The 18,937-nt window shown below is 47.4% G+C and overlaps 2 protein-coding genes across 3 annotated transcripts; one reads left to right on the forward strand and one right to left on the reverse strand.

Moving 5' to 3' along the window:
* The first annotated feature begins 847 nt into the window (after nt 1-847).
* ADAT1 (adenosine deaminase tRNA specific 1) lies at nt 848-13,972 on the forward strand. 2 transcript variants are annotated; one of them, XM_083752260.1, is made up of 10 exons: nt 848-1,455; nt 2,415-2,483; nt 2,651-2,705; nt 3,564-3,694; nt 4,151-4,646; nt 4,791-4,936; nt 5,749-5,848; nt 8,659-8,745; nt 10,284-12,282; nt 12,779-13,972. In XM_083752260.1, the coding sequence occupies exons 1-9, from the start codon at nt 1,326-1,328 to the stop codon at nt 10,414-10,416; spliced, it is 1,347 nt and encodes a 448-aa protein (XP_083608386.1). In that variant the 5' UTR covers nt 848-1,325; the 3' UTR covers nt 10,417-12,282; nt 12,779-13,972. The 2 variants fall into 2 exon arrangements, with proteins under 2 accessions (XP_083608386.1, XP_083608387.1); XM_083752261.1 differs by lacking the exon at nt 2,651-2,705 and having other exon boundaries at nt 854-1,455.
* GABARAPL2 (GABA type A receptor associated protein like 2) lies at nt 13,690-18,919 on the reverse strand. Its single transcript, XM_083752305.1, has 4 exons — nt 18,612-18,919; nt 18,341-18,396; nt 16,761-16,933; nt 13,690-14,210 (listed from the first exon to the last, which is right to left on the reverse strand). The coding sequence occupies exons 1-4, from the start codon at nt 18,643-18,645 to the stop codon at nt 14,120-14,122; spliced, it is 354 nt and encodes a 117-aa protein (XP_083608431.1). The 5' UTR covers nt 18,646-18,919; the 3' UTR covers nt 13,690-14,119.
* Between the last annotated feature and the right edge of the window lie 18 nt (nt 18,920-18,937).

Genomic DNA, 18,937 nt, shown 5'->3' on the forward strand with positions numbered 1-18,937 from the left:
TGAGCATAACCATGGTTGCAAACATCAGAAGTAAAATGTCACAGCTCAGCTCCCTGTTGATTGCTAACCAACATATAGTGAAAGGGGCAGGATGTCAAGAAAGAACCTTGCTTAAGTTTGCAGTGGCGTCCACCCTGCTGGGGTCACCTGCCTTTTCCAGACTCCTTCCGTTGCATTTATTAATATGTTGCATTCCTCCAGCTGTCTTGCACTTGTTGCTACTTTCTGAGAAATGGCCTGTGGTGTTAGTATGTTGCCGTTTTATGAGCCCCGTTCCCTTTTAACAAAACCCATGAGTCCTTCCCCTGTATTCAGGTAGTGATTTATTCCTTTATAATCATTAGTAGTTGGGAAATAAACGGAAAGCCACACGGTAGCCCGGTAGCACAGGGGGGCGGGGCTTAGCTGCTTGAGTTTTCTGAACTGAGCGCGTGATGCTCTTCTAAAGTGCCTGGGTCGCCCGAGGTGATGTAAAAAATAACCAGGAAGTCCACCCTGCAGATAAATGAGCAGTTACGGATAGGTAGCCGTGTTGGTCTGCCATAGTAAAAAAAAGAAAATCCTTCCAGTAGCACCTTAAAGACCAACTAAGTTAGTTCTTGGTATGAGCTTTCGTGTGTGTATCTGAAGTGTGCATGCACACGAAAGCTCATACCAAGAACTAAGTTGGTCTTTAAGGTGCTACTGGAAGGAATTATTATTATTTTTTTGATAAATGAGCAGTCACTCTATACCTTATTGCGTCTAGGATTCGCAATAGCTGAAAAGAGGGATGCGCGCAGCCTTCACTTGCAACTTCTGGTCGGCTAAAGGGAAGAGCCGCTCTGTCCGGCTCGGTCTCTATGGCTTTTGCTGATTGTCGCCCCACGTGGCCCTCTGGGAGCCGGAAGTGCCGCTAAGGCACGGCGGGAGGCATCCCGGCTCTAATTTTCCCCGAGCGAGAGCACCTCTTAGCGTGTGCAGAGCGCCTCCTTAGATCCCGGCGCTCCCAGAGAGGGGCGGGGCACCGTCACCACAGAGCTCTTTCGTCTTCCTCCCGGCGGCCTCCGCCGGTTCTGGACTTCCTGGCCGGTAGCCGCTTCTGCCTGGTGGGTCCTGGGGAGGGTCGGTGCCTGTTGCGACGAGGCTCTTAGCGGGGATGTTCGGCCGGGCAGCGGAGGCAGGAGGAGCCCGCCTCGTGCTGCGGCAGGTCTGGGACTGCTGGACGGTCTCTCTCTCGCTGCCCGCACCACAGTCCCCGGCGGCGGCTGGGAGTTGGAGCCTCGCGACCTCCGGAGGTCCTCGGTAAGGGAGTGAGGCAGGTGTCCGTCTGGCTGCCCCAAAGGATGTGGACTGCCGACGAGGTGGCCGCCCTGTGCTACAGCCACTACGAGACCCGGCTGCCTAAGCAAGGGAAGCCGGCGGCTGGTCGAGAGTGGACTCTGCTAGCGGCGGTGCTGCAGGTGGAGAGCGCAGGTGAGGCTCGGAGAGGACCAGATGGGCTCTGGCTTCTGCGGGGGGGACGGGGAGGCGCCCTGGCCAAAGGGGGCGCCTTAATGGGAAACCCAGCGAGGGCCTTTCATTTTATGGTGTTGATGTCCAAGCTTTCTGTGGCCGTTCTTGATTAAGCTTATTAAGCATTCCAGCCTATTTCCATGGGTCTGCCTGATGCACCGATATTCCTTGCAGGGGTAGCTGTGCTGCTGGATATAACGGAGGAGGCTGCTGCTGCCTTCAGCTCCTCCTAGCAGAACTTGGTTGCCCCAAGTGAGTTACCTTAGTTGTGTCCCTGGCTTGTGTGGCAGATCACCTCCCCGCTGACTGAAGAGGATGGCATACTTGGGGGGAAGAGTTCCATTTGGGATTAGGGTGTTGATTCCAGTGCTTCAAGAGCTTCTGGTCTGTTTCAGAGCACTTGTGCCAGTTACTGTCATTAAAGCTTTCAGTGGATTAGGACCTGGTTACTTTATCCCATATAAATATCACACCCCCCCCCAGCACTGAGACTTTCAGGAGAGGGGTTTCACTGTCCGCCCCCTGCAAAAAGTAAGTGAGCCTCTCTGTGATTCTGTGAAGCCAGGGTGTTTGGTTCTAGAATAAAGGAAAGAGACAAGAGCTGTGGGTGATTTGGTATCTCCCCTGAAGGGGATTGCATTCAGTGGCAGCACCCAGGCTCTGGAACTCCCTTCGCAGGGAGCCTGGGTAGGCTCTCCCATCGTGCCTCCAACCCTGAGGAATAACAAGAAATAACTTTCATGGGACCTTCATCTATTGGGACTTAAGAAGTGTGTGTGTGAAATGAGGGTAAGACACCACAGAGGCAACTGCAGAACTGCCGTTGCTTCAGCCTTGCTGCTCCTGAGCCTGCAGATTTTCTCTACCCTGCTGCGGACATTGTCTGTCCCTCTTCCAACTACCATTATTTCCCCCCTCAGAAATAAAGGCGATTGTTGCCATCGGAACTGGAACGAAATGCATTGGGCAGTCAGAAATGAGGAAGACTGGTAAGCAGCCCCCTTCCCACCTGCTGGAGCTAGGTCCCCCCTCCTCACAAGCCCCTTGCAATGGAGCAAGGGCAGCTGCACACTGGTGTGGCTACGTGCTTGGCTTCCTCCTGGAGAGGAACCGTGTCGGGCTTACTGTGTTGGTTTTGGTGGTGCTGCTTCTGCAGGAGACATCCTCAATGACAGTCATGCCGAAGTGGTGGCCAAGAGGAGCTTCCAGAGGTGAGCAATGAGCTTGAGGGTGGACTGGGGGCGGGGGTTGGAAGATTCCCTGGAATGTGCAGCTTCTTTGGGGGCCTGCTTATTCCAGCTCTGTAGCCCTTTAAGCCAGCTAAACTTTGCACTTTTTCTACCTGCAATGCATCTGAGAAAAGAACAGGACTTGCTTGAATTGGCTGATCAATTATTTTAAGAATTTGTAAACTGCTGTACGTTCAAAGAGTACCTGAGCTGCATACAAAAAACAGAATATAAAATGTAATACAAATTACAAAGCAAAGTTAAGAACACAAAGTCAACCAAAATTAAAAGCTGCAGAAATAGAATGGACTAATTGAGGAAAGCTTGTGGGGGAAAATAAGTTTTCAATGGACATAAAAAAGTGTTTCTGTCTGGCAAATTAATCTCATCCAACAGTGCCTGCAGGTGTGCTCCCACCACCACCTCAATCACCCTTCCAAAATAGGGGGATTGGCAACTTGGGATAGTTGTCAAGAACCAGAGTAGACCATCTCTGCTGATTGGACCATCTTCCAGATACATCCCAATGACAGAATCCAACAGTATGCTAGCAAACATTTACCCACCTAATAATATAAGCCTGCATTCTAGGGTAGCAGCTCACCCTGCCTAGGTTGTCCTAAGCTTTCATCAGAAGATAGGTTAGTCATACACACCCTCCCCACAGGAATGCTTCTCTCTCACCAAGGAGTGCCCTCCAACATCAGGTTCTTTCAGCACTCTCATAAATGCAAATTAAAACAAGCAAATGAAGTGGCAGTTTTTCATCAGTCCCAGGGAGGATCGCATTAGATTCAGGTGCCCCCAGAGGGGGTATTGCAGCTGTCCTCTTGCCCCCAGGTACCTCCTTCACCAGCTGTGGCTGGCAGCTGTGTGCCAAGAGCCCAGCATCTTCCATCCAGGAACAGAGGAAGGGAAGTGGATTCTCAAACCACACATCACATTTATTTTTTTCTCCAGCCACACACCTTGTGAGTATGTCAGAACAATCCTTTTGGTTGGGGGAATCTCTCCCCTGCCCTTGGTGGCCTCCCTTGGAGCTGGGTGGTAGCCTGGTGTGGCTGTGCTGCATTGGTGGAGGTGGAAAGTTCCTGCAGTGAAATTGTGAAAGAGCCTGGCTGCCAAATAGCCCAGCATATCACTGAGCCACTGGGCTGGATATAAATGTAACTGAAACTCACTGTGGATAAGCTATAAAAAGGGTGAATTCTACACTATGCATTGTTAGGAAAGGGATTGAAAATAAATGGCCAGTATCTTGATGCCATTATACAAATTTATGAGGAGAGCATACTTGGAAGACTGTACAGCTTTGGTTGCCTCACCCCAAATGAGGATGGGTTCTCTGCTCCAGGGAATTTTTCCTCTGTGGGAGAGAGCCCCTGCTTGTCTTTGTCTTCTAAGAGCCCACCCTCCATTTCTTCTAGGTGGGGATGCTTCAATTATCCCAGTCTTGGAAGTGGAAGCACAGCCTTGCCAGCCCCTGAAGCCATCAAAGGCAGCTAAGAGGGGCATCAGTGACTGTGGGCCCCTGGCAGCTGAAAGGGAGTCTGAAGAGACGGCAGCTGACCATTTCCCCAAGAGACAAAAAGTCTGTGGTGCTGAGCTCCCTGCTGAGGACCGTGTAGGAACCAAAGTGGTGGATGTCCACAGAACTGGGGCCAAGTGTGTCCCAGGAGAGGCAGGGGATTCCCAGCGGCCAGGTGGCGACTACCACACCGTGGGGCTTCTACGGATCAAGCCAGGCCGTGGGGCCCAGACAGCCTCCATGTCTTGCAGCGATAAGCTGTTGCGCTGGAATGTCCTTGGCTGCCAGGGAGCCCTCCTGATGCATTTCCTCCAGCAGCCCATCTACTTTTCAGCCATGGTTGTGGGCCGTTGTCCCTACAGCCAGGAGGCCCTGCGGAGGGCCATCGTTGCAAGGTGAGCAAGTTGTGAGGATGGGGAGGGTATTAGCCAGGTGGATGGAGCATTGCAGTTACTTCTGGGGATCATGCTTGTTTCCTTATTCCAAACACTGGATCGTGTCATGTTGCTGAACGGTGGTTGTGCTATTCTGTCCCCCAGGGGTCTGCCTGTTTTGTGTTTGCCAGATGGCTTCCGAGTTCAGGAGCTGGAAATCCTGCAGTCCCAGCTGGGCTTCATCCACAGCCGTGAAGCAGTCCAAGCCAACCATGCTCTGCACCAAGGGAGGGTGGTGCCCTGTGGGGCAGGTGGGTGTCTCCAGGGGCGTTTATGAGGGTGCTTGGGCTTTCTGCTCCCCTTCCCTTGCTTGGAGGTGGTGGGAGGGAAACCCTGCTGTGGGAATTGATATTGTTTGTATGCATTACCAGAGCCATAAAAGTCTGAGGGCAATTCCAACGTTGCCATCTAACCAAAGAGACCAACTTGCATTGCAGGGGTTGGACTAGATGACCCTTGGGGTCTCTTCCAACTCTAAAATTGTATGAGAAGGAAACTTGGAGGTTGGGGTAGAGTGGGGAGCAATAGATTTCCTTCTGGAAGTTCCCTGGGTATTTGTGCTGACTTGATTGATAAACAGATATTATCGGCAGAGCAAATAGACATTACTGATAAAATTGCTGTTTGTAATAATAGAAAGCAATGCTGGCTGCATTGGAAGGAATAAAATCACCAGGTAAGAGGAAGGGAAAGGAGGAAAAGGAGAGGCAGCAGCTAACCAATGTGTGTGCATTTGGTGTCAGCGCATACCTGGGCAGCCGCCTTCTTCTCAGGGATATGGCCAAAGCACTTGTTGAGATGTTGGGTTCTGAGCTGGGGGTTTTAAGGGAGGGGGAAAGATGTCATTGTGTTACTACCTAGCGATAGGGTTGCCAGCATTGGGGCAGCAAAAGGCAAAGCTGGTGATCCACAGCTGGTAACAGTGGTAGGAGCAAAGGCCACCGTCTGTTGGGCTGCCTGCAAAAGAATAACCATCTGAGTTGGGGGCTTTACAGGATGTCACTTAGTGTTTCCCTTGCATATTTTGTGGCAAGTGACTCCTCCTTCCTCTCTTTCCTCCCAGCTATCAGCTGGAGTGCTGTTCCGGAGCACCCACTTGATGTCACTTCACATGGCTTCAAGCAGGGGTCAACCAAGAAAGTGATTGGAAGCCCAAAGTCCAGGTGTGTGTCACAGGTGGCAGGAGCCACAGCTAGGTAGTGGGGTGTGTGTGAGAGAGAGGCAGATGCAGTCCTTTGGATGATTTCTGTGTGCGCGCTGAGTGAGCCAGACTTGTTGAATTTCAGAGAAGAGGTGAGTCTCAAACCACAAGAGCCCGACTCTTTCAATTGACTTCATTCTGTACCACCCCCACCCTGCTTCTTCTGAACTGGTTTCATGGCAGACCTTTTGTCCGGTTTTTAACTTCCTTACCATTAGTGATAAATGATTCAGGTCAGTTGCTTGGTCTTGCCATAGGAACCTAACAAAAGCCCTAGAGCTGGATTAGGCCAAAGATGGCCCATCTAGCCCTGTGTCCTGTTCTCACAGTGGCCAACCAGATGCCATAAAGGGAAGCCTACAAGTAGGATCCAAGCACAAACAGAGCATTTTACCACTCAGGATCCCACCAGTGACTGGTAATCAGAGGCATGTCGCCATCTTGTCTAGTAGCTTATACGCCATCAACATGCCTCCTGCTGTTGAAAGTCATTGTGGCCAAGTGGGCTGTGAAGCATTCTCCGTGTGTGTGTGTGTGTGTGTGTGTGTGTGTGTCTAAACGCTGGGATCAAGCAACAGAACTGACACACTTAACATACATTAAATGAAAAATAATGCCTGAAACACACAGTTTACATGAGCTGCAAATGACCATGGAGGGTGGCCTGAATTGGTTGGAATCACCCTGGAAAGAAATCTCTGCCACGGTGTGGAGCAGGAGCCTGAAGTGTTGCAGCTGTAATCGTAACAGTACCAGCTGCATAGACAATGAGACCATTTATTACTGAGCTGCTTCTAAGGAAATGGGGAAGGAGGCTTGGCATCTCAGGGGAAAGTTTTTAGTCAGCAGCTGATCAGCTTACAGCCTCCCAGGAGACAAAGATCCTCTGAGGAGAAGAGGGTGGACAGTTGTCATTGCAGGGTGAGGGGAGGTGTCGGAGTGTAGCACTTTGGCCCTACAAGGATCTATACTGAGAGTGGTGAAATAACCTTGAGAGATGGTGATGATTAATGAGGGAGTGAGGGCGGTGTTTTCTTCAAATCTACTCGGGACAGTAGCATTCCAAGCAAGACACATGAGCTCCTCACGGGTCTGTGTGCGCGTAGGAACCAGGCAACAGAGTTGGCACACTTAACATACATGAAGCAGAAAATAATCCCCAAGACGTACAATCTGTCCCAAGGGGGTGAGTTGCCTACAGTCAACCTAGAAGAAAATCTTGGCCCCAGTGAAAAGGGGCGTGTGTGTGGCTAAGGGCCAGAGTAATTTCATTACAGGCTTGTTGACAGGCTTGAGGCAGGCTGATCATATAACACCGGACTTGGCATAGCTGCAGTGGCTGCCGGCACATTTCAAAGTGCTGGTTTTAACCTGGAAGGTCCTTTATGGCTCAGGATCCCAATATCCTTCAGAACTCCTTTCTCAATACAAACTTTGGCCTTCACCTGTGGGTGGCAACAAGGGCAAGTTTTTTTTTGGGGGGGGGGCTTTTCCATTTATGGAGGTCTGTCCTGACACCATCATTAAAATCCTTTTGACACCAGGTTAAAAATTAAGTCATCTTCTTTTGTTGTTGCTTTTCTGCTGGGTTTGTTTGTGGATTATTGGAATTGTTTTATAATTTTTCTTTTTGTCTTTTAATCTTTCCTTAAATTGCTTAGGTACTTTTTTGGTAGCAGATGAAAAATAAGTCACTTAACTAATTATATTAATAATGAGATGTAAAAGCATCAAGAATCAATACCATGTTCCGTTTTGGCAGCCCCACGTGAAAAAGCATAGTCAGAAATGGGAGTCTTATGAGGCAGGATAGCTACAACTCCCAGATTTTAGCCGTAAACATTGTTGAGAAGCAAGTGAGAAATACGACCCAGTGTGTTGTAGTGGGCACAGCCTTGGACTAAGACTTGGGAGACTATGGTGATGATGATGTACCAACACAGGGCATTTTACAACATAAAAACAAAAAAATACACAACTTAGTAACAAACAAACTTTAAAAGGCCATGGATGGTTTAATTAAACAAAGGCCTGGAAGAAGAGGACTGGTTTTGCATGGGGCCTAAAGACATGTAACAAATATATGCAACAAAGGCACCAGGTGAGCCTCGCTTTGGAGAACATTCCACAAGCAGAGAGCTACCACAGAAAAAGCCCATTCTGGTGTCCCGTCTCCCATCTCCCATCATCAACCACAGATCCACAGGCCCACCAGAATGAAGCTGCGGAACCACTGGAGGCCAATGGACCACTGTTTGGGAACCCCTGATGTACACCATCTTGAACTCCTTGGAATATAAATGTACTCATCATCATCATGATGCTATTTGTGTACCTTTCCCAGTCATCTGATTTTGGGGAGGCGGGATGCTGTGCTAATTCAAATGATAAATCCTGGCAGTTTTAGTTCCTTAAATTTCTCAATCCTTAGGCAGCATGCCTCTATTTTTAAAAGGTTTTTTTAATATAACTATCATAAGAACTTGAGCCTCTTCTTAAAACACACTCACACAAGGAAAAAAAGCCTTATGATGGCAGATTCCCTCATAGATTGCCAATTGCACCAGTCTCCATTGGGCATTAAGTGTTAGGAATCCCTGTCAACCTGCAGATATCAATTTCTGAAAAAGCAGAGGTCTTCCAAGAAGTTTTTTTGCAGTGGCCTTTGGGGACAGAAGCTTGGCCAATCAGCGCTTCAACCAACAAGCTGGCACCCTTGTCTCCTTTTGCAATGAGACTTATGATCAGAATTTGGTCTTCTGTTGCCGATAGGTCTCAAATCTGCAAGGTGGAACTCTTTCATGCATTCCTGAAGCTGGTGGCCAGCATTCCACAGGAAAAACTGCCAAAAACTCTCAGGTGAGGAATTTCCCACTGTCTTTTAACTGCTGCATGCTCCACTTCTCCGACAGCAGGAGGGCCCCATGTTCTCCCTGTACCACCATGGGGTTGGCAACTTTTTCCTTTGAAAGGTAAATTGACCAATGGGAAAAGTGAGCCAGTGGACAGAGCTAAAGTCCAAAGCAGCTGGCATTTGCAGGACTGCTGAGTTTGTTTAGCTCTTTCTCTCTCGCCTTGTACTGCTCCATCCCTTTAGGCTGCCTGCAGCAAGGCTGTGAGCCAGTTTTGAAACTCAGTTCTATGGGGATTGTATCCTTTCTTTCTAATAGAAAACACTGTATCATTGTTCTTTCCCAAGCTTTCCCTCCTGTATGCTACCCACTTTCTGTTTAGCTGCATCTCCCTGTACTGAATGGCTTTCCCCTGCAGTGTCTTACAATCTTTGCATTAATGCTATGTTTGCTTTGGCTGTATTGAGGTTGCGTGCAGACACTTCCAGGGCCAGGCTCTCATCTTCCCTGTTCTAACACACTCCTGCCAGCACCTGCTTCTGCAGGCTGACTAGATGTGCTGTGTGTACTAAGAGGTATGCTGGCCCCATGCTGCTTGCATAACTTCTCCTTCCTCAAACATATTTTGGGCTTTGCTTAGTTTTGCAATTTCCTGGGGTTTTGTTTGCACTTTGCCTGTTTCCTGTCTCTCTGTACCCTTGAGGCAGAGACTGGTGCCCAGGCAGCTGGTTCTGATTTGACACGGTTGTCCCTCCCTGTGGGCAGGAGGGGGCAGTATTTCTATATTCAGGTAACTTGGTCTTCTTCCTGCACACTTTGATGGGGCAGGAGCTGCTGAAGACAGTGGGCCTCTGCCCTGTTCACCTTGGGTGCTTAACTTCCCTTCTTGTTCAGCCACAGAGTGCCCAGAGAGGAGCAAAACCTGCCCTTCTTCAGCAAAGTTGCAGGCAAGAGCAGGGCTGGACATAGCTAAGTTGGTGTGCTGGATACAGTTGGTGTTTTGATACTCTATGGTGGGCAGCAGCTGCATGGCTTTAAAAATAAATAATGGTTACGTAATAAACATTGGCTGAGTGCAAAGCTTTTGTTCTAGCCTCAGCCTGCCTCACAGCCTTTCAGATGTCTGCAGATATCCCCTCCCACAAAACGCAGCCAAAGCTGTCAACAGCCTACTCCAGTCTCTGCAAAAACACCAAGTTTTCTTTTATCCTGCTACCCTCCACCTTCAGCAACTTGCCAAGTAGGTGGTATGTGCACAAGCTGGCTCCTGCTGCTGAGTGTCCCACTTTGTGGGTGTTCGTATGGCCTCCTCTGGGCCTCCCCCTTGCAAGGCAAACACAGGCAGAGCTGCTTGTGACCATTTCTACACCAAAACATTTTATTGCAGCCCTTAGGCCATGAAGTTTTTGTGTGGTTGTTGAATGTTTGCTATTTGTTGGGCTAAGCATGGCCTGAATGGTGATGATATCCTTTGTTTACAAAGAGCTGGGAGGGGGGAGCAAGGCAGAACAGTGACCCATTCCAGTACTGTTTGTTTCTCCTCAGAGAGAAGAAATTAAAGACTTACTGGGAGTATAAGGAAGCCGCTGCCAGTTACCAAGAAGCCTGGAAAGCACTGCACAGCCAAGCTTTGGGCTGCTGGGTGAGGAACAGTCGTGATTACCTGCACTTCACGTGAGAGGAGGAAGTTGCACTGTGACACCTGGCTCAGAGCCAAGACTGCCTCACCTAGGGGGTGGGATGCTACTGGTCCCTCCTGTGACTGACAGGCATAGAGCTGCAATGATTGAAACGTGAAAGATAAATATTCTTGAAACTTATTTTTAAACCACCACGACTGCTACATACTTAGCCACCACCACCCTTTACATTTTAACAAAAGGGCATACAGTGGTACCTCGGGTTACATATGCTTCAGGTTACATACGCTTCAGGTTACGGACTCCGCGAACCCAGTAATAGTACCTCGGGTTAAGAACTTTGCTTCAGGATGAGAACAAAAATTGCGTGGCGGCGGCGGTGCAGCAGCAGCGGGAGGCCCCATTAGCTAAAGTGGCACTTCAGGTTAAGATCAATTTCAGGTTAAAAACGGACCTCTGGAACAAATTAAGTACTTAACCCGAGGTATCACTGTACTAAAGCAAGGTAGCAGCCCATGAACCCTGTTACTTAATTGTTGCAGCATGGTCTTTTCTGTTTTTGTCTTTCTGTAATTTGGGTGTGACTGAGGGTTATTAAGTCAGGCTGAGATTGCAAACAGCTCTTTGCAAATCTATTGTTAATTAACTGTAGTAGACAAAAAGTGGGATCTCCAATTGTGTAATGTTTGCAGTTCTGGTGCTCGATATGAATAATTTTAATTGTATACTCATTTTAAGAAGTTATTATTTAGGCTTTTGTTGACAGAAGTTTTAGAAACTTATTAAGTACAGTAAGCCTGCAACTTATGCACATTTAACTTGTGTGCATTCAGCTTTATGCACTTTGCAATTAAAAAAAAAAAGACTTTGGCAATCCCACCCACTGTTGCACCCAATGTGTTTTGATTGTACAGGATTTTTGGCTTTAGGTGTGATTCCTGGAACGTAACCCCAGGGTCTTACTGTACAGGACAGATTGAAAGTGACTCTTGCATGCTGGTTATTTGAACTAGTTGGAGCTCAAACATAAATGCTTAGAGCAGGGGTCATCAGTGTGCCCTCAGATGTTGCTGGACCAATCCAGTCATCCTTTACCACTGACCATGTAGTAGTGCAACAATCTGGAGGGTCCCATGTTTGTTTTCTCTGGCTCAAGAGCCTAGTACTGTTAAAATAAGCCATTTAGGAGTTCTTCTACTGAAGCAAGCTAGGCTACTTTGTATAGTAAACAATTCCATTTAGCTTTATCAGCTTTTAGAGAATTTTGAGGTCAGCACAGCAACTGTCTAAACTGGATTGTGAGGATGAATGCATTATTGAAAATGTATCCTGTGACAGCAATGGATTACACAGCTGTGTTTTAGTATGGCTCATAGAGGTGAGTGTAATTGATAGACCTGTGTAACAAAGGCACCAGGGGATGAACACCAAGGAGAGGAAGTCCATTGCTGCTGCAGGAGGGGGAAGGAGGCCAGCTCACTCCTCAAAGATTTAAAGAGCGGCCTGATTTTCTCATGAGTGCCAACATATTACTGCATAGGATTATCGGGCCAGCCATCATTGTAAATGCAGCCTTGGGGGAGGTGAAGAATGTTACAGGGCTTGTGAAACTTCCTCATGCCCATCCTGCTTATTCACTGAAAACCTACGTACTTAATTCATCCAATCTGCCATAGTTGGCTGCCTCTTTGTTAATTATAAACAAGGTACCCACCAAGCCGGATAGATGACTAATAACATGTGATGTAATGCTAGTTTTCATGACATCGTTAAGGTGTGCTTAGAACAGAATTGGCTACATCTGGCATCTACCTGCTTTTTGGATGTGGAGAGCAAATATGACCACCTCCAAGACTGTAGCTAGATATATCTGTCTTTGCTCTGAATACTATCACTACAACATGGTTATTGATTTGTTGTTGTTTAGTCATTTAGTCGTGCCCGACTCTTCGTGACCCCATGGACCAGAGCACACCAGGCACTCCTGTCTTCCACTGCCTCCTGCAGTTTGGTCAAACTCATGCTGGTAGCTTCGAGAACACTGTCCAGCCTTCTAGTCCCCTGACGTCCCCTTCTCCTTGTGCCCTCCATCTTTCCCAACATCAGGGTCTTTTCCAGGGAGTCTTCTCTTCTCATGAGGTGGCCAAAGTATTGGAGCCTCAGCTTCACGATCTGACCTTCCAGTGAGCACTCAGGGCTGATTTCCTTAAGAATGGGGAGAGGTTTGATCTTCTTGCAGTCCATGGGACTCTCAAGAGTCTCCTCCAGCACCATAATTCAAAAGCATCAATTCTTCGGCGATCAGCCTTCTTTATGGTCCAGCTCTCACTTCCATACATCACTACTGGGAAAACCATAGCTTTTACTATATGGACCTTTGTTGGCAGGGTGATAATCAAGGTTATTGATTAGCCTTTGTCAATCAAGAATTATAGCCAGAGCAAGCCTCATGCCTATTGTATACCTTGAAAGATACATCCATGTATATTCCATTTTATTTCCAAATAAAATGGAAATAAGATTGTTCCATAACTGCCAAATAATTGGGCATGGGTAGCATTCAGCTGACAGCTGCAAAACGTTGTTACAAATTATTATTATTATTTTAAAAAAATGAGGACCGGGTGGCACTGTGGGTTAAACCACAGAGCCTAGGGCTTGCCTATCAGAAGGTCAGCAGTTTAAATCCCCGCAATGGGGTGAGCTCCCGTTGCTCAGCCCTAGCTCCTGCCAACCTTAGCAGTTCAAAAGCACGTCAAAGTGCAAGTAGATAGGTACCGCTCCGACGGGAAGGTAAACGGCGTTTCCGTGTGCTGCTCTGGTTTGCCAGAAGAGGCTCAGTCATGCTGCCCACATGACCCAGAAGCTGTATGCCGGCTCCCTTGGCCAATAAAGTCAGATGAGCGCCGCAACCCCAGAGTCGGCCATGACTGCACCTGATGGTCAGGGGTCCCTTTACCTTTATTATAAAAATAATACTGTCCACCTCCACCACCCCTTGTTAAAGAAAGGAATGCAGGGACCTGTCTCCAGATATTAAATAATCCTACAAAGGGAAGTCCTGTCCGATCACTCTTCAAAGTTCCTCACCAAAAGCTCAAGGAAACTGATCTGGCTCCTAAAGAGGAAGAGTGTGAAGGAACTTATTGGAGGTCTTCTCACAGTCTGAGAAATGCCTAGATCTGCAAAAGCAGTTGCTTCGGTGCTCACAGCTTATGCCGTAGGACAGATGCAGGATCACGCCTTGTAAAGCTTGACCTCGTAAGACTGTGTTAGAAAGTGAGGCTGAAGTAAAATAAAACTGAAACGTATTTGTGAGAGGAATTTTAATCAGTTTCCTCTAGCAAAATTCATCAAGAGGAAGACACTAGCCAAAATCAACATATTAGCATCTTGAGACTGTTTGTAACAATCTAGAAGCGCCCTTACTATGAAACTGTAATAATTAATAATTAGTCAAACCTTCATTGCAAAATCCCCCTCCCCCCTCACTTTAATCCCTCAACTACCTTGCTTCAGTATTTAAATAATGTCAGTATATGTGTCCCAGAGGAGAGAGACTATGGAATTTACAGCTATGAGTACAATGTGCAATGGGGAAATAAAACTTTCATAAATTACCAGGCTAACAAAAATCTATCCATATATTAAATCAACCCAGTGACAGATGCAGGATGTGCCCCGGGGTCATGATCACAAACAAGAGGCTATTTACAAGACACAAGAGGAAAGGAGATGCAATCAGATGCCAAAGGTGTTTTCTCCACTATAGGCCACATACAGGAAGCCATCCTCGTCCTTCTCCTTCTCGTAAAGCTGTCCCATTGTCAGGCTGAAGGTAAGAAGATAAGACAGTGAGGAACTTGCTAGGGTATCAAAGGAGTCTACATAGCAACTAAGAGGGAATGCAAACTGAATGGAAGCCCAGGCGATTCTTTAGAAAAGGACCTTTTCTACTTGTACTATGTGTGTCTGTATAATGGTTACTATAACCACTTGCAGCACATCTCTCTCTCATCCTGTGCTTTTGGTTGCCCAGGATTTTATTGTTTCATCTGGTATTTTATCTTCTGGTGTTTATATTGTGTGTATGTGTGTAAATAATTTGCTGTCTTTTTGAAAACTGCTTAGAGACTGTTCTGGTATTAAGCTCAATATAAATTCCTGTTAAGCTGCAACATTTTACAAAGACTGAAGTTCATGACAAAAGATTAAAATGTTATCTACCTCTTGAGAAATTCAATCTGTAATCTAATAAAAATATGAAGGTTAAAAAAAAAGCTTGGCAAAAATAAATGAACAGAAGCACATTAGATCTATACTTGGGCTGCAATCTTGGAAATTATGCCTACAGAATTCTAGTGGGCTTACCTCTGAGTAGGTAGGCATAGGATTGAATTAATTGTTTAAAACCATAAAATACTGATCCTCTAACATCATGAATTTGGCATAAGGGGTTAACTTCTGACTTAATACTAGGGTTTCGGGAAGATGTAGTCCTCAGCCTTATTTCATGTAAGGGAAACTTTGAAGGAAAAAATGGCAGAGAGATTAAAGAAAAAGAGTAAACATTTCTACTCCCCAAATCAGTTAAAAGCATTACAAATTTTTCTATAGCAAGCACTGTGTCCACCTGAGTGATCTTGCATATTCCTGTGTACACAACTTGAGTTCTGCTATTCACACTGCTCTGAAATTAGGAACATTTGCGTATTCTAAGCTAGTATAGTTTAACACTAGTTCTGTCTCTGAACAGACATTGGCTGCAGTAAGCAAAAGTTATGGATTGCTGGGGTGGGGCTGGAGCAAAACAGGAAAAGGAGCAGAAATGGTTTAGAAAAGTTATCTTGTCTGAGGAAAATGCACTAAACCACATTTTAATTCTATAACCAGACACTTTGTGGAGAGTTGAGGAGGAAGATTAGAACACCACAACTCAACAAAACTCAGCTATACATAGCCTAACATAGTTAGACTACAGTAGCACCCCCATAGGAAAATCAATATATGAGAGCCCACCTGTATGATGCCTCAGGTTCCAGAACAGAAGAAAGGCAGGAGGGATATCCATGAATCAGAAAACCACATACACTCTCAGCTGGCCCCACCAGCCAGCCAGGTATAAGCTGCAGCCATGGGCCACTGGAGGAAAACTGCTGCTATAACCCACAACAAAACAAATTCTTGCCCTTATGATGACTAAGTAAAAGGGTTAAAGACTACTTGTTTTCTTAAAACTGGGGAGCATATTTCTACATTCCCTCTTAGCCAGCGGAAGGTCAGCCTAGGCAAAAGCAGGGAGAACCACCTTGCCCTCCTCCCACCACCTGTAGCAATTAGCTAGAAATAAAGATTTAAGCTTTTATTTCAACCCTAGTTACCAGAAGGGAGAAGGAGCAGAGAAGTTTAACTCCTTCCCTGACAAGCTGCACATTCCATGAAGATTTTATCCCCACACAGGCTGTGGAGTGGTGGCAGCAGACGTCTATTAGAAGCTTTCTGAAAGCCTAATTGCAGTGAGTGTGTTTCTGGAATGGGGTGGGGGGTATCACAGTGCACAGGAAGGGAAGGCTAGGATGAGGAAAGGACACCAAAGTTTGTATGCAGAGGTCCTATGGATGGATCCAGTCTTTGGACCAAGAGTTCCCCACCTCTCTTAATGGAAGCAGAATATTCAGGAGATGCCTGGGCAATCTCTCACTGCTTGGCTATGTGTGTATGATGCAAGCGTAGTTCGCCAGGAACCGGACAACTTACAAACAACTGTATGAATATAAGAGCTGTCTCAGTCAGTAGGACATGAGACTCAGTCTCAAGGTTATGGGCAAAATATTCCTGCACTTCAGGGGATTGGACTAGATGACCCTCATTGTCCATTTAAACTCTGATTCTGGATCAGGCCAAAAGCCCATCTAGCCTAGCATCCACGTGCCTATGGGAAGCTCAAAAGCTGGACCTGGATACAACAGCACTCTCCCCACCCATGATTCCTCTGAGGAATGAATAGTCATTCATACTCCAAAATTAGAGATGGAAAATATCTAGCCATCCAGATATTGCTGGATTACAACTCCTTTCAGCCCAAACCACCATGACTGAGAGTAAGGGGTGATAAGAATTGCAATTTAGCAATGTATGAAGGTCCATATGTTAATCACCCCTGCCCTAGATCATCTCAGCTGAGGCTGCAAACTGCTTTCTTTCCCTTGGAGTGAGGAAGCCAATTTCACATTGAACAAACAACTGCAAAGACTGAAAACAGCTATTTCAGGACACAAGCCAAAGTGCCCTGGAGGATCATGCCATTTTAGACAGCTGGTCATCAGCTTTGTTTTCCATGAGAAAACGGCAGGTGTCGTCCTTGAAGAAGGAAGATCCTCACCTGGATTGAGGGACAGTCTTGTCTACAAAGAGGAATATTGCCTTCTCAGACGGCAGTTGAATCCTCTTCCGGATGATCCACATAAACTGAGCCACAGTTATGTCAGATGGAACCAGGTACTTCCGCTTGTCAATGTCCACAATCTGAGAGCCTGAGACCTTTTCAACAATCACCTGCCCAAAGGACAATGGAGGGGGATAAAATGGAGGGGGACAGGATACATTAGAACATTAACACAAGGACAATATACGCAATGGCAGTTGGAGAGGCTCAGCAGAAAAAATGATAGACAAGACCAGCCACAGAATGTCACAACCTCTTCTCAGTTCTCTGAAATGCAAAGGGAGGGAGGACTTTGGCACTCAAGGTTAAGCCACAAGGGCCTTTTCCCAAACTTCAATCAGTGGCTGCCCCAACCATATCCTTTCCTGGAGGGCTCTGATACAGCCAGTGTCACACAATCCTTGATGGCCTTAAGGCTAGATCACAGCCATGTGTTCTATGGGTGTTTGGAACTTCCATTGTTTCCCACTCTCAATATTGGAACCCTGTAGGGGTAATCCGATGAAGCTAAATGCTAGAAGATATAGGACAGACAAAAAAAAAAAAAAAAAAGTACTTCTGCACATAATCCATAGTTTAGCGATAGAATTTGCTCCCACAATATGTTGTGGCAGATTCTCCGTCATTTGAGGTTTTTAAGCAGAGGTTGGATGGCCATCTGTCACGGATGCTTTAGTTAAGATTCCTACATCATTGGGAGTTTGATTAGATGACCCTTGGGGTCCTTTCCAACTCTGCAGTTCTATGATGGTAACCGACTTGGTTGGCTTTAAATGGGATTTAGACAAATTGATGATGAATATAGCTATCAATAGCTACTAGCCACAGTGGTTATGTGTATCACCAGGAGCACAGGCCTTAGGCCTTTGATTAAAAGATATGGTGAATCACAAGTGGGAAGAGGACTATGGCTCCCATATCTTTGTCCTGGGCTTCATATTGGAGCATCTGTTTGGCCAGTGTGCAAACTGTTATTTGAGTAGCCAAGAATCTATGGAAAAGTAAATGATATTTTTCCAATTCTAGCATATTATTCTAGCAGCTGTTAACAAATTATTATTTCCCTTGCCTTTTTGTGATAAGTTATCCTTAAGATAAACAACATTACCATATGGTCTTTGGGAGGATTATAGTTCCCCCTTTTTGGTACAACTAAATTTTAGAATATCTGAATTTCTGTACACATCCACATAAAGGGGAACCCGTTTGCTTGTTTGCTCTTATGACTGAATAACCCGACTCATGCCGGGAATGGAAGATCCAGGGGAATGTCTTCCCTCGCTCCCTCCCTCCGCTTTACAAGCCTAAATCAAAGATTCCTACCAACTGGGCGGACAGAAAAAGAGAAAGATGCTCGGGCCAAAGAGGCTGTTTGTTGCTTCGTTTCCGCAGGGCGGATTTCGAACGGGAGCCAACCTGCACCGATGCTGAAGAGGCCCAGCCCACCGAAACCCCACCCCGCGCGGACCTGCCGGCCTCCTCCCCGAAAGGCGAAGTAGCGGCCGCGAGAGACTTACCGGGACGCGGTCAGGGTACTTGGCCCGGATCTTGGCGGACTCCACGCAGCGGTGCTCTGCGGGGACAAACAAGGGAGGCGCGTCAGGAGCGGCGGAGAGAGACTCCGGCCGGAGGCAGAGCCCGCGGCCCCCTACCCGCCCTTCCCACCCCCGACCCGCGGCGCGGCGCGTGTGGCGAGAGAGACGCCCCTCCCCCCGAGGCCGGGGACCAGGCCAGGCCTCATCCCTGGAGAAGGCGGCGGCGGCGGCCTCCCTCCTCCTGGCCCCTCACCCAGCGCGTGGTCCTCCTTGAACATCCACTTCATGGCGCCGGTGCGGGCGGGGGAAGGAAGGAAGGGAGGGGCCGGCCTGTCGGTCTTCCTCTCGGTCCGTCGGGCCCGTAGTGCCACCGTCACAACAACAACAACGACGACGAGCAGCAGCAGCCACCACTACGGCACGGCGGGCGGGACTTCCGGCTCACCGTTTCCCGGCAACCACTCGGGAGCCAGGACTTCCAGAAGGTGGGGCGGAGCGGGACAGCGCAGTGGTCACGTTGCGAGGCCCGGCCCTCCGCGCATACATCTTCGCGCCCTTCCCGCGCTGATTGGTTGACAG

This window comes from Podarcis gaigeae (assembly GCF_964106915.1).
Source record: "Podarcis gaigeae genome assembly, chromosome: 8".
NCBI classification, from domain to species: domain Eukaryota; kingdom Metazoa; phylum Chordata; class Lepidosauria; order Squamata; family Lacertidae; genus Podarcis; species Podarcis gaigeae.

Bases quoted from the DNA above. Each gene is read 5' to 3' on its own strand.
- ADAT1 (XM_083752260.1), top strand. From the start codon at position 1,326: ATGTGGACTGCCGACGAGGTGGCCGCCCTGTGCTACAGCCACTACGAG. The intron at 1,456-2,414 runs GTGAGGCTCGGA...TTCCCCCCTCAG, and splicing joins GCTGCAGGTGGAGAGCGCAG to AAATAAAGGCGATTGTTGCC. The intron at 2,706-3,563 runs GTGAGCAATGAG...TCTTGCCCCCAG, and splicing joins GCCAAGAGGAGCTTCCAGAG to GTACCTCCTTCACCAGCTGT.
- GABARAPL2 (XM_083752305.1), bottom strand. From the start codon at position 18,645: ATGAAGTGGATGTTCAAGGAGGACCACGCGCTGG. The intron at 18,397-18,611 runs GTGAGGGGCCAG...TTGTCCCCGCAG, and splicing joins CAAGGAGGACCACGCGCTGG to AGCACCGCTGCGTGGAGTCC. The intron at 16,934-18,340 runs GTAAGTCTCTCG...TCCTTTGGGCAG, and splicing joins AGTACCCTGACCGCGTCCCG to GTGATTGTTGAAAAGGTCTC.